The sequence below is a fragment of the Erpetoichthys calabaricus genome, chromosome 4, assembly GCF_900747795.2.
Source record: "Erpetoichthys calabaricus chromosome 4, fErpCal1.3, whole genome shotgun sequence".
NCBI classification, from domain to species: domain Eukaryota; kingdom Metazoa; phylum Chordata; class Cladistia; order Polypteriformes; family Polypteridae; genus Erpetoichthys; species Erpetoichthys calabaricus.
The window spans coordinates 248,488,127-248,503,417 of record NC_041397.2 but is presented as its reverse complement, the minus strand read 5'-3'; the positions used below and the strand labels follow the sequence as shown (position 1 = coordinate 248,503,417).

Genomic DNA, 15,291 nt, shown 5'->3' with positions numbered 1-15,291 from the left:
TCAGTCAGTCAGTCAGTGAGTCAGTGAGGGCTTTGCCTTTTATTAATTAGTATAGATTTACATCAGTATCAACTGATATGAAAAAAAACTACCATGATAAGACACGTTTTATTAATATTGCCAAGCCCTAGTTGCTAACATCTCATCAGAGAATTTTTTTCTATTTGCTTTTGATACTACAAAGGTAACATTTCACTCAAACTGACCCTGACTCAAATACACAATTGACTATATGGATATAACTGACTACAGCAATATATTTAGAGTTTTTTTTTAAATACAAGTTTCCATGACTAATGTTAGTGATAATCATGCACCATCAGCTGTGATCATTTAACATTTTCTTATTTCCCTCACTTCTGATTTATCTGCGCAGCTCACAGGACTTCATTGAACTACCCTCACTTCTGATTTATCTGCGCAGCTCACAGGACTTCATTGAACTATACTGTTGTCTTTCAGTTCTATACAGTAATCCCTCGCTATATCACGCTTCGACTTTCGCAGCTTCACTCTATCGTGGATTTTATATGTAAGCATATCTAAGTATATAATGCGGGTTTCTGCGGACAATGGGTCTTTTTACTTCTGGTACATGCTTCCTCAGTTGGTTTGCCCAGTTGATTTCATACAAGGGACGCTATTGGCGGATGGTTGAGAAGCTACCCAATCAGAGCAAATAGTTAAGTTCCTGTGTGCTGATTGGCTCCGCGACAGTGCGCCGAATTCGATTCCGCTGTGTTAACCAGGAAGTCTCGTCTCACTCATTCAGCATCAACGTGTTTCACTGTGTAAAAAGTTAACTTTTGTGCTCTTTGTGTTTATCTTTGTGCATAGTCAAGCCCTTTGTTATGGCTCTAAAACGATCTGCTCCTGCTACTGCTTCAGGGGCCGTGCCCAATCGGCAACGGAAGATGCTAACGATTGCCGAAAAGGTAAAAGGTTTGGATATGTTTTATTTAAAAAGGAGGAGAAAATTATAAGATCTACGGCCGCAGTGTCCTTTAACCAGGGCTCAAAACGAGTTGTAAGTGGACGTAATAAGGCGGTAAGGTTTATGAGAGTGTGGGAAGGGTTTATAAAGCCTTAAAATATATATAAATAATAAATATAAGGTCACTACTTTGCGGATTTTCACCTATCGCGGGGGGCTCTGGAACGTAACCCCTGTGATAGGTGAGGGATGACTACACTATGTAACCCACGAAACAATCTCTATTGAGTTGATCCAAGGATTAAACTTAAAAAGTTAACAGAATTTCATTCTCTAAGGGACATCATTTATTTGAATGCCAGTACAACAAATAGTTCTGAGTAGGCATCAACCACCGTACCAACTGAATATGAAATGCATGTATTCCAAATAACGATATACTGTATTATTTATCCTATACAACTCCAGGCACCTCACACACAGATAATAGTCTTGAGCTGGGAGAACTTTTTTCCTGAATTGAGCTCCGTCAAGGGAGGGATGGGATAGCAGGCTGCTTGTGCTGATTGACACAGTTACAAAACAAAAGTCGCTGATGAGGAGAGATGCGAAGGAATTTAAGGTGGCCCGGGATTCTGAGTTTTTTTTTTTATATATAGGCTTCAGGGATTCTAGTGTTAAAAGGTTGGCTCTGCCTGTCAGTAGGGTGTCAACTTTGGCTTCACGATCCATCTGGGTAGGCAGAGGAGACATTAGTTTTAAGAAGTATGCACCAGGGCTTGTGAGTTTTTATAGAATTGCTTCCTGATGTGTGTTTTTACTTTGTTTTTATTCTTATATATTTATTTAGATTTTAATCTCCCATCTTCTCCTGATTGTATTAATTATTGGAAGAGTTTTATGCACTGTACTATTTAAACACTTTTCTGTTTGGTTTTAAATTAAAGCAGTGTATACTTTATCCAAACCTCCTGCTGAATGTATGTGTCCTCATTTTACCCAGCTCGTCTCGATCTATGAATATCAATGGATATGGGTTGTTAAAGCTCCAGGAAGCAACAAGGGAGACTGGAGCCTGGATTGTCGCACATGCCTTGACAGCTGCCATTGTAAAGAGATAATAAATTTTAATCATTTCACTTGGCTGATCAGTGTATGTTTGTTTATTTGTACTTCGGTGGTTATTATGTTATTATTTTGCACAGTCCGTATATTTTAGAATTACTTCATTTGATTAAAATGGTCCTTATGAAAAGAAATATCACAGTATAGGTATCAATTGTTACCCTATGAAATTGGGCAACAGAAGCACCTAAACTGGATTTAATCTGAATAGTACATACGTATAACTTATACTGTGATTCTTTATTTATGTATTGTAAGTATTTGGCCATACTGCCCACCCCTGTATCCATTCCATCCTTTTCCACTTTTATTTTGTAAGCAATCATGCAGGCTGAATTCATTTTATTTTCAGATCTTTAATGTCATCCTCTGCATTTTTTTTTAAGGTTATGAGATGTGGCCTGGACTGGTGATGTCTCCTTTTTGGCACACTTCACAATTTCACAGTCCTTAGCATTTGTATGCGTGTGACTCTCTGTGACTTTGTATGGTTTCTTTTTTGAAAGACTTGTCTTAAAAAACTTAATTTTCCCTGAAATCTTTTGATTTTTTTCACAGTTCTGCACTTGTTTAAATCTCTTGATTTAGATGGCCATTCAGATGCATTGTTCGCAGTACTCACATTCAACTCTATGTGAATTTTGAGGATCCATTACAATAGTCAAAGACCACTAGGAGATGCTACGCTTAGTCATTATGAATCAGCTTTTGTGTAAAAAGGTTTGCATAAGCCTGTATCATATTAAGCATAGTTTCCAATCTTGTTTGTTTTGCCAGTAGTCACTCTATAATGCAGTGATGACGGCATGTGCACTTTAACCCCTTTATCAATATGAAAAACATTGAAAACCTTACTATGGCACCATTTATTTTTAAGAAAATCAGGGGTTTCCACCTGTGAAAAAAAAGTTTAACCGGTTTTCAATTTAAGGCTCACAACTTATTCCTTGATATGTAATACATTCAAAATGGGGAAAAAAACAGTACCTTGTTACAACTGGCATCAATTATTTCATTCAGCTTGCAATTGGTTTCAGTGTCTGTTAGTTTAACATCTAACATGTCATCAGTTAAATATTCTAAGGAATCTGAATCCAGTCTGGTTTTCTCCTTAGAAATTCAGTTAGTCCCAAAAACACTTCTCACACCACATAGACTCAGAAGTAGCACCATAAGATTACAGTAGGAGCACTGTTGTTACTTTTGTGTGTTTTGCATACTTCAGTATAACCAGAAATATATCTTGCTGCCACTTTCATAAGATAAATTGCTGTTGACTCCCTTTATGGTTGCAAATGCTGTTCAGATAGCCACCTATCAATTGACACAGAAACAGATGTTCATCTATGATAAATAAACTCCAGCATAATGATGTGTTCTGTGCCTGATTATTAATAAGTTAACTCTATACATGTGAGTAACGGTGCTGCAGCAATGTTACAGTAAGAAATGAAATAAACTGTACAGTTACTGTTTACATCCCTTACTGCCAATTCCCCACTGTTATAGCTATGGAAAACAGCGTGACTGCTTCTCTGCCCAAAAGCATGCAGGCTCGCTATGATGACTAGCACACTTTTGTTCATTTCAGTCCTGTTCGTTGGTTGTTTGTCCTTCCAGCTTCTGCAATTTTCTCAGTGTCTGTTTTTTCTTTGCATAGAGAGTGAATGTCCTTGGTTGTGTTAGAACCAGGTGAGCTCAGCCCTCAGTTTCTTTCAGTGGTTTTAATTTGCAGAGGCTGAAATCTGCTGGCCACTGTCCTTCATATTGCCATATGGCAAAAACCAATTCTGAGTCGGCCACTTAAGCGTGTAGACATGCCATAGCCAACATACTACAGTGTTTGCCCACAAGTGGAAGTGGAACCAAATTCCTGGCAGCACCCTGTTTAGTTAGCTCCTTGTTACAACACCCAATTCGTTATTACTTTTAATGATGATGCACCCCCCATCTCCCCCCCACCCCCCCAAGACTGGAGCACTTGTGTATATTAGTATATGATATTGAAGGGAAACTTAAAGCGTCACTGGTACTGGCCTACTTAAAACATTTGAGGCTGTTAGCTCCAGAGCTACAAATACACGTGGGCTTTTCCCAATCAAACTCTGTGTAACACACTGTTCAGGCTGCCTTCCCTCAACTAAAGTGCACTCATGCTAAACTAACTTAGGCACAGGAATCTCCAACAACTCCATCTGTGAATATTAGTAGCTGACAGCATTTTTTTGAGACATGCACAAGTTTTTTGAAAATAAAAAAAGTGTGATGGCTGCAGTTTGTTGCTACAAGGAAATTGATTTTTGCAAATGCTAATTGTGTCCAGCCAATCAATGATGTCTAATCTAATGCCATGCCATGTAAATTGAAATGACCTCTGGTATTAGTTCTTTAAATGATCTTTATTCATGAACACTGGCATTTTTGTTAGTGCTTTCTCACAGTATTCACAGTTGCAAATCTCAGGTATTTCCTGTGTTGTATGTACAATACCAATTTTTTATTGTTTTTGCTCGGTAGAGCAAAGTTTGTATATTCATTGAGTGTAGTAGGTGAGAATTTAGCTAAAACTCATTAAATAATCTGTTTTTTTCCCTTTAAAATATTAAGAGCTTGATAGGGTAGCTTCAAACCCATGTAAAAGAAGTGCACATTTTAATGACTTTTTTTTTAAATCAAAATATATTTCAGAAGCATCTTTGTTTTACAAAGCTAAAATAATGGGAAGCATACAGAGTATTTTTTTCTTTATCCCTAATCTGCTGCCCTTGCGTCATTAAAGTAATATAAGACTTTATCTGTCTGTTATTATTAGTTCCTGCCTTCATCTTTTTGAAGGTTGCGTAGTCTAGGGCTTATACTGCTTGCATTAGGCAGAGAGCAGAAACTGATTCTGGATGGGTTAAAAGTGCATTGTAGGACAAGTGATACAAGCAGTCCATATTAAAACATTCTGATATATAGACAGGGTTCATACGGTAATGAAAAACCTGGAAAAGTCGTGGAATTTGAAAAGAGCAATTTCCAGGTCTTGAAAAGTTTTGGAAAACTAAATAAAGTTATTGGAAAGACTTGGAAATCTGATTGACACATCTATATAATGAAGTAAATGGTTCCTTTAAGATTGAGTAAGAAACATCTTTATACGTTAAATTTTCACACAGGTCTGTAGTAACTCGGCGCGCTGTGTGTGGAAAGCGTCAGAAATGCAGTTTTCTGCTTTTGGGCGCACAGGAGATTCAGTAGCGAAATGCCGGGTAAATAGCGATTTAACAATACATGACTTCACTTGGATAAGTATAAGGGATGGCTTGAGAAAGACCAGAACCCTGGACATGAGAAGTGTTGACTGTGTAGTAAAACGCTCGACATATTGAGCATGAGAGAGGCAGTGCTAACTTACCGTGCAAAAGGGACTAAGCACCATGCTGCTGCGCATGAATCATCTCTCAACCCCCTGAATGGCTTTTTTCCCCCCAAGTCTTCCAAGTCACCTGCTGCCAGGTGTAGTACTTCCTTCTCATCCACCTTCAAACAAGGACAGATTTCAGACAATGTGTTCAGGAATGAAGCCCTAACTGCAGAGGTACTGTGGGCATTAAAGGTGGCAAATTATCACTATTCTTACAAGTCGAGTGAAGACACAAGCCAGTTATTTCAGGCTATGTTTCCCAATAGCCAGATTGCTCCTAGATTTGCATGCGGTGAACACAAGTGCTTGTATACATGTACTTTTGGACTGGCTCCTTACTTTAAGAAAGAGACTTTGTCTGAAGTATTGAAACAAAGATTGTATGTAATGTTGTTTAACACCTGAATCACTATTCACAGGCTAAACTGTTAGACATGCATGTCAGGCTATGGGACAGGCCCGAAGTGAAAACTAAATACATCGGGTCAGAGATTATGGGCCATTCTGCTGTGCTGAGAAAATGAAGGACTTGCTTTCGGAGATCAGAATCGCAGATCTTGTCCAAATCTCAATGGGCAGGCTGAGCGTGAATTTGGAAATTGTTCGAAATGCTCCAGAAGCAAGTGCGGAATGATGTGGGGAAGTCACTAATTAACATCACTTCGTGTGGGTTGCACATATTACATTATGTGTTCTGAGATGGATGCAAAGCCACCGACTGGGAAGTTGAACACAGACTCTTAAGCTTGTATTGGTTGTTCTATGATTGCCGTGCTCGTCACAAAGATTTCATAACAGTGACCGGATGTAGGATGTCCATGCTTTAATTTTGCAGGCACCGGTGGATAGAGAATGTTAGTTTATCAGATAGAGGAATGCTGCCCTGGCCACATGTCAAACACTGTGTTGAAATGATAGAGTGAGGTGAACTACCCAATCCAAAAGTGAAGTCCTACTGAAGAGTTGAAGAACCGCTGTGCTTATCCTCTCTTTACAGTCAAAATGGGGATATTTATCAACATTGTAAGTGAAATTGCCACGTTCCTCTCCATATATCAAACAGACAAACCCATGCTACCCTTCCTCTCTCAGGACATGCACAAACTGATTAAAGGTAAGCATTTATTTGTATACTAATAATATTATATACTAACATATTGATGGTTACTTGCCAGTGTTTTAATTTAATTGGTTTCCATTTCATGCCAGTTAATCTAGAACAAAATGTAATACACTAATAAAGCGTAGTGGTATGCCAGGAGTCTCGGAGTTTTGTCACAAAGAGAAAATAATCAGTAGAATATATAAAAGTATAGTACTTATTATGAATAAAATAGCCTCCTGTATAAACTATATACAGTGGAACCTCGGTTCATGAACGCCTCGGTACACGTACAGCTCGGTTTACGACCAAAAATTTCGCCAAACTTTTGCCTCGGTTCACGACCACACACTCGGTATATGAACAAGCCAGTTTCCCTTTTGGTTTGTGCGCGCTGATGATTTCCGCATGTGTTGCATTGTTCTCGGTCAGACGTGAACTGCTGAACTGCTGCAATGTGAGAGAGAGAGAGCAGGCAGGCTCCTGTGCTGATGAGAGAAAGAGAGAGAGCAGGCAGGCTCGTGTGCTGATGAGAGAGACAGAGCAGGTAGGCTCGCTCGTGTGCTGATGAGAGAGAGAGAGCAGGCAGGCTCGCTCGTGTGCTGATGAGAGAGAGAGAGCAGGCAGGCTCGCTCGTGTGCTGATGAGAGAGAGAGAGTGTGCAGGCAGGCAGGCTCATGTGCTGATGAGAGAGAGCAGGCAGGCTCACGTGCTAGAGAGAGAGAGCACGTGCAGCTGAGAGCGAGCCTGTACGTGCAGCTGAGCAGGGAGCCTGGGTGTTTGTCAGTGTTATTCAATGTTTTTACATTAGTTTACTATTACACTGTGCATTCTGTGGTGTAATTAACTATATTTGTGCTTAAAAATATTTAAAAAAAATATATTTACATACAGTTCGTACGGTCTGGAACGGATTAATTGTATTTACATACAATCCTATGGGGGAAATTGCTTCGGTTCACGACCAATTCGGTTTACGACCAGAGGTTTGGAACGAATTATGGTCATGAACCGAGGTTCCACTGTATATAGTTAAATATAATCTCAGTAGTGACACAACTGCACCGTTTTAATACATGTAGAAAAGAAAAATAGTAGAGAACCTGTCTGGAAATGCTTTTGTGTTTATGCAGAAGGTTTTCAGTTCACGGGTGCAGTAAACTTACCTGTTCAAAACGCACTCACAGGTTTGCGTTACTGCCACTTTTATCCCATTGTGGAATTAGCTCAGAAATAGATTTGTGTTTTCCCTAATAGCGATACACCATTACTAATAAAATGAGGTACAATAGTTTAACATGTTTGCGTGCGTTTGTAATAAGATATCAGTCACTTTTAAATAGTGTCCTACAAAGTCCTGGAAAATGAATGGAGGCTTCTAATTCATTCTTTGATTATAATGACCACTTCTACAGATGTCTTTTAGTCCAAGCATCCGTACAGTTTCTGTACTGTCTAGCAGGCATGTCAAACTCACTACCATTGGTGGGCCGCTTTGACTGCCATACGTGCGTCAGCGGGCCGCACTGTAACAAATACTATTATACAAAGTTACTGTAGCTTTCTTTCCAATAGTGAAAACTTTAAAAAAATGTAACACTTAAAGTTTAAAGAAAAGCAATTTATTTCCATACAGTCTCCATACAACAGTTACGGATCTGCACATACGAGGGTGGCAGGTAAGCATACAAGCCTGGCACACCAACTTCGTAGTATTTTGCCTTCAGAATAGAATCTGACTGCACTTCAGTCAATTCCATTTGGATATTCTCAGGCGCATTCTCAACGTTGTGAGAGAACAGCGCAATGCCCTGTTTGTGTGAACTGAAATCACGAAAATGCTCACTGAATTCATTGCTCAGTAATTCAAGTTGGAAAACATCCTCCAAAAATCAAATTTTACTTTACTAAGTTTACTTCAAAGTTTATATTGTAAAATAAGCCGATATGCAAAAAGCCACCTGACCTACAATAATTTTACAAACTCAAAATCACAAAAATATGTTAATAACTCACCAACTTCTCGCGTCCACTTCAGATCTTCAGCTGTAGTCTGCACTAACTGTTCGTTACAATACTAGCACAAAATTACATGAAACTAGAGCAAAAAACATGAAAATATGCGGGCTATTACTACTTGTGATGGTCAGTTCTGCCCAGTGGTCAGTCTCAGCAGCCCAGTCAGTATTGTAGCCTTAGCAGGGGCGGCTCTAGGCTCGTGGTGGCCTTGGGCAGAGAAAGAATCGGTGGCCCCTTCGCCTGGCAATGTCAATATGGTATCTTATGCACGGAGGATGGCCACATCCGTTGCGGACACTGCATAGCCGCCTCGTGCTGAAAACCAAGTGGCGGCCCATGATATTCTCATTACGGCAGAACGTTATAATACTACATATAGCTTACTGCTCCGACTCTCATTTGTAAATACAGCGTACTAATTAACAAGAAACAATGTTTTTCGGCCACATTGCCGTCAGCTGTGTCATTATTTTCTCTTTCTGTTTTATATTCAATATATATATTGGTGTGGCGGCCCCTGGGATTTGGCAGCACTGTGCATGTGCACAGTTTGCACATGCCTAAGGCCACCCCTGCTGCCCGCTGCTGCAGCCTAGCACGTCAGTTGTGACGCTGCGGCTCATTAACTTTGGTCAAGGCTCGTGGCTATACTAGCAGATGACGTTTCCGGTACCATAATGCCATGGGAAAACACGCTTTTGTCAGAAGGCAAAAGTAAGAAAAGTCAATAAGTAACACTGAAGATGCAGAATGATTCAATCACAAACAATAGTAATCATTTTGTACAAGTTCAGTGCTAACTAGGATCTATCATGCGGGCCGCACAGATTTCTGTTGCGGGCTGCGTGTTTGACATGCCTGCTGTATAGTACTGGGTCTTGGGGTAACCTTACATACTTCCTCAAATATGCATATAGAATTGTTGGATTTGGGAGGACTGGTAGTACTAACCATAGTTACAATAAGTAGGGCTGGCTTGAGGGTACATGGTGCACCTAGGCACTGTTTGATGCCAGCGTCCACCATTCTTAAGCAGCTATTTCACCGGTCTACACTGGCAATGAGGTGAGCAGGTGTTAATACCTCAGTAAAATGTTTTTAGTGTTTCAGTGCTTCGGGGGTCAAGACACATCTCGCTATCAATATGACATGTACTGTGGTAATAGAATGTGTAGTCGTCAAAATGCACAGTTAGTAGACAAGCAATATAGCATACGTCATTGCTAAATACAAATCCGCAAATACTGAGGTTATGTCATTTGTTTGGCTTTTGAAGGCAAGCTAATGTTAATTCACATTAGCCATAATTGAAAGCACACATTGTATATGTGAATGATATGTTGAAGAATGTAATGCTGTTGCACAGTTACAATGTACAGGTGACACAGTCCAAGTAATTGGAGAGCCAGATTAAGCCTTCATATGCTGTGTATTGCTGGATGGGTTACATCTGATACGATACAATGAGATGAAGTGGATAGGAGTCTGGAAACTTCTGTAAGCAAGATATACTAATAAAGTGACATACTATAATTAAAGCTTAAATGTGCTATCCAGACTGAATTTCCACATTGCCAGCTAGAAGGGGATTGTATCTTGTTATTGCCTGTTTTTAAACTCTACAACAGAAAACATTCACTCCGTTGTGAACACTTTAAAGATGAGTCATTCTGAATGCTGGTGTTTTCTTCCAGGCAAGTTTGCAACAGCCTGTACATTTTGTGGACACTGCAAGTTCGACCTGCAGTATTCAAATGTTATTGCCTTTAAATGTAAACCTGTGGACAGGTCTCACCATCTTATTACCACCTACAAGCCTGTTGTTAGTAGCAGCTCTCCATTATACAATCCCAGACGTTTATGCGCGTTATTGGGGGGGGGGGGGGGGGGACCTTCTATTTTATTATAATAAATATATTTTGTTTGTCTTTTGAGCTTCTGTAAAGTTTTTTATTTTCTCCTTGGGGGCAAAGTGTATCTAATCTATTTCGAATTTAACAGATTGATTTACTGACAATCCAGGTTTTAAAAGCATCTTCAAAAACAGTTTTAACAGTTTGTTTAAAATGGAAATATCCTGCATTATCTTTGAATTCACACATTCAACAGTAAATATAAAATATTTGAATTTTATATATTTCATATGGGTTTTAAGCAGTATTTCTTTACTGTTAGAGAAAAAATTAGAATGCGAAAGCTATAGAGTGTCATATTTCACTGGTATTGATGTCAAGTTCAAAAATGTTTGAACATGTTTCCAAACACCATATGCAAAGGAGAACTTGGACAGAGAGTCACCTGTTCAATTCTAGATGCTTCTAAAAGCTGGAACTCCACCTAATGCTAGACACTAACCCTGATAATTGGGGAAACTTTCTACTAAAAAAGAAGAGGTTGTAGGGCTACAATATAGCCCTGGAGATAAGTGAGCTTAAATACATTTTTAAAAGAGTAATGGAAACGGATGCTGCAAAAATCATTAATTTGCTTATTAGTGACATGCAAATTGGGGTTATTGGTTACACTGTACATTGGGCTTAGTCCAGACTTGCAGTTTTCCACCATTGGTTGAACCACACCATTTCTCTGTGAATGCAGTAGATAACTGGATCCAACGTGGAGCAGCTGAAAATGGTGATAGATGAGCAAAGCATGGCTGTAACCCTGAACTGAGTTGAGTAATATATAGAGAGAACTGCTTTATCAGTATTTGGGGATAACTGATCTATCTTAATTTGGAACAGTGTAGAGGAAGAATTGGTTCATGCAATGGTGAACTAATATTTAATTTCCACAGAGATACACGCCATTCTCGGGTCTTGTTTAGTTACTTCCATACAATCTGCTCCCAGAGAAAGACTGGCCTGACATCGTCTTTATCCTGGAATACATAAGGTCTGTTCGTCTTTTGTGCACCGTTTCTAATTTTGAATATAATGAGATTGTGGAGGAACAATAGGCATGCTTTAGAAAATCTTAATCAGTTGTTTAGAGAAAATAGTGTCGTCCTTGTGAGTAAACTTGATGGCTCCCGATGCTTCCATGACTTTTGGAAACTGAACCTAAAATGTGCCTTATCCAATACAGGTGTTGCAACATATGAACATCATGGTAGCTTTTGTTCTTGAACTCCTTAACATCTCTTCTTCCACAACTCTTTTCTTATTCTTAAAATTAATATATTTCTGAGGTGTTGTGAATTTGCATTTTGTTATTGTAAGTCATCAGTTACTTCTCAGACTTTCAAATTATAATATTTCTAATTGCAGGCACCTTTGAAGATGGAACTGCTGAGGTGAAATTTGTTGATTTTGGAAGAACAGCAATATTATCAGTGAATGAATTGCTAATATTAAAGAATGAATTTATAGAGTTGCCTGAAATGGTAAGGTGTACTTGTATCTGATAAAAATGGTGATTTAAATTTTGATGCTTGTAATTCTTAAATGTTCATTTACGTGTTTTTTTTTTCAAATAGGTTGATTTTTGTTAATTGTTTTTTTATATTAAGAATGCAATGTGAACTGCCATAATTGGTATTATCAAGGAAGAATATCACTCCTTACTATGGTTTCTGCACTTATGGGGTGTATTGATAAAGGGGATGAGACAAGTGTATAGGAGTCGGGTGGAGAACTTTGTTTCTTGGCGAAATGAGAATTGTCTGCATCATAACATTAGCAAAAGCAAAGAACTGGTTATTGACGTTTGCCACACCAAAGAGCCTCTGTGTACAGTTACTATTCAAGGAGTGGATGTAGAGGTAGTCTACTCCAACAAGTACGTGGGAATCCACATTAATGACAGCAACAGCAACATTTATTTACATAGCATATTTTCGTACAAACGATATAGCTCAAAGTGCTTTACAATGTCAAGAAAGAAAAGTTTCTAAAAAATAAAAATAAGATTGGCAATACTAAATGACAAAGAATAAAGCAATGTCCGATGGCTGAGAAGACGAAAAAAAAAAAAAACTCGAGCTGGAAAAAAAAACAATCTCAGGGATTCCAAGGCCATAAGACCACCCAGCCCCCACTGGGCATTCTACCTAACATAAACCATATAAATTGGTCCTCAAGGTTTTCAGGCTTCACATGAAACATGCTAGTATATGTGCCCCATAATTACTCTAACTGCATTCTTGTACCATTGCTCGCATACTAAAGTGTCAGCAGGCATTTTTCGTGGCATTACATGTGTAATTTGTGAGCACGCCCTTGTCGATCAAACAGTGGAAGCTCTGCAGTCTACTTGTGACTTTACACTGTAGGAAAATAAGTGAATAAATCAAGGTAAATAACATTTGACCTGGCTTTTATATAAGTAACATATAAATGTTTCTTATGGAAAGACCATCACAAAACATAATCGCAAACGGGAGTTTGCACGATATATTGCCGAGCTCTGTAAGCCATGCTGTTTCTTTGGAGGACAGGTGTGGGGCAGACTGATTGGCAGGATGACGCCAGACTTCGTCCTGTATCAGAACAGTGCCATCTTTCGCCTTTACACCTGATGCAGCTGCGTTGTCCTTATATGTGTGTGGACGTTTCTTGCATGGATGGCTTCTGTTGTCTTTCTCCGATCTGAGTTCACATCTGTTATAGCTTGTCTTTATTTGAAAACAGCAGTGTCATATCGGGGCGAGTATGAACATGACTGAGAGAATAAAACCGAATAAAAAACGCTAACCTTTACAAATACCATACATTTACAGTGGCTGTTACAGACTCAAATCAAATGTATGTTTTTATTGTATAATAGTAACAATAAGAGCAGCTCACTACTCAAAACGTTTATTTTGGGACACATTAAGACTCGAACCTGGGACCTTCTGAATAGGAGTCAGCAGCTCTTACCACTATACTACCAAAGAAGTCACAATAACAAGCCACACTAACCTGATTTCTTTTTCTTCGGTTGTAGTCTTGAATAAAAGAGCATTTGTTCTGTTATACTTTTACCTTTTGTGAAAGTGCTTATTTGATATTTGGACTTAAGCTTTCACACATTATACACTTCATGTCAAAATTTTGTTGTTTTAAATTTTAGTCGTTATTGTTGGCGATTTTAAAATACACACTTGTTGTCAGTCTAAACCTTTGGTTAATGACTTTTTATCATTATTGGATTCATTTCATTTTATCCAGTTGCTGTATACTGGTCCACCTCAGAAAAAATGGCAGTTTTAATAAATAATCAATTTTCTGGCTCATTCTCCTTGGGCGTACTCACGTAGCTGCCAGGGAGGAGTTGGAGTAATTGGGGCGAGATGCCCCTGCACATGATGGTGTGGTCTTTCATAATTGCTTCATCAGTTTCCTGCGGTACTCAATTGAGATGCTGCACCCACGAAACCTTACAAGAATGAGCCAGCAATCCAGGAGGGAGAGAGAGTGAGCAGGTATAATGTAAGGAAGCAGGCGGACAGGGGTGGAGCTCCAGTAAGAAGCGTGTGGCCGGCGCTCAGTAGGGGGCTCAGGAGTCGCTCCTGTTGAACATTTCAGAAGCAGGAGTGCCCACTAGGCTCAGGAGTGTCCTCTTGCTGTGAGGAGCCAACAGATTGGCGGTGGTAAGAGAACGTATTATACTTTTGCCTGGTGGAGCCTGGGAAGGCAGCAGAGGACACAGGAGCAGGGCTCAGTGGCTCCCTCGCAGACCATTGGGTTGGCATTGGGGACATGGACCAGGCAAAGAAGCGTGTCTACGCCTGCTGGAGTACTTCTCCATGGGCTGCAAGGTCCAGCTTAGGCAAGCCAAAGAGGAGTCTGATTTTTAAAGGGGAACTGAGGCTCACGGGATAAAAAGACACTTTCTTGCCTGAATTTTAACCTCATTTTAATGGATTATTTATGGAATAATGTTAACCTCAACAGAACACTTCATTTTGTGCATTATTTATTAATTATAGATGTTGCACTGCACCTTTTTGAACACTGTTGTTTATTTTAATAAAAGCACTGAGCACTTTGCCCCTTGCTTTAGGTATGTTTTGTCCGCATCTGCTCAGCTCGTCCCGGTTATGTTATCAATGGTATTGGGTTCAGGAGGCTCCCAAGGGTGAAGAGAGAGCATGTACTAATCTGCACCATCTCACCCGTATATTAATGATCCAACACATTTCCTTCAGTCATAACCTTTATCTCGTTCTTACACTTGGTATTTCAGTTAATAATATTGATATATGTGATGTTCCTTTTACTGATCATTTTTCTGTAATGATGAATTTGAATATTATTGTTGACTTTAATACTACAAGTTGTGCCCCACACTATTCTCCCTGTTATATCCAATTTTAAAACAATATTCTCCACTCTTATTATACCAAGGCCAGTGCGATTGTATCGATAACTAGCAAAATACCCGCGCTTCGCAGCGGAGAAGTAGTGTGTTAAAGAGGTTCTGAAAAAAAAAAAAGGAAACATTCTAAAAATAACGTAACATGATTGTCAATGTAATTGTGTTGTCATTGTTATGAGTGTTGCTGTCTTTTATATATATAATATACACACACACATAAACATATATATACATATACATATATATATATATACATATCTACATATACATACGTATATACACATATACACATCCACATAAACATATATATATACATATACAAATTTACATATCTACATATATATATATATATATATATATATATATATATAGACATACATATATACATACATTCACATA

At 38.9% G+C, this 15,291-nt stretch overlaps 1 protein-coding gene across 1 annotated transcript in view; it reads left to right on the top strand.

Moving 5' to 3' along the window:
* Window positions 1–15,291, top strand: part of rnf17 (ring finger protein 17) — a 234,783-nt gene that overhangs the window by 24,735 nt on the left and 194,757 nt on the right. Inside the window, exon 5 of the mRNA XM_051926656.1 lies at window positions 11,859–11,974. Coding sequence (XP_051782616.1) covers window positions 11,859–11,974 — 116 coding nt within the window. The remainder of the gene's footprint in view (window positions 1–11,858; window positions 11,975–15,291) is intronic.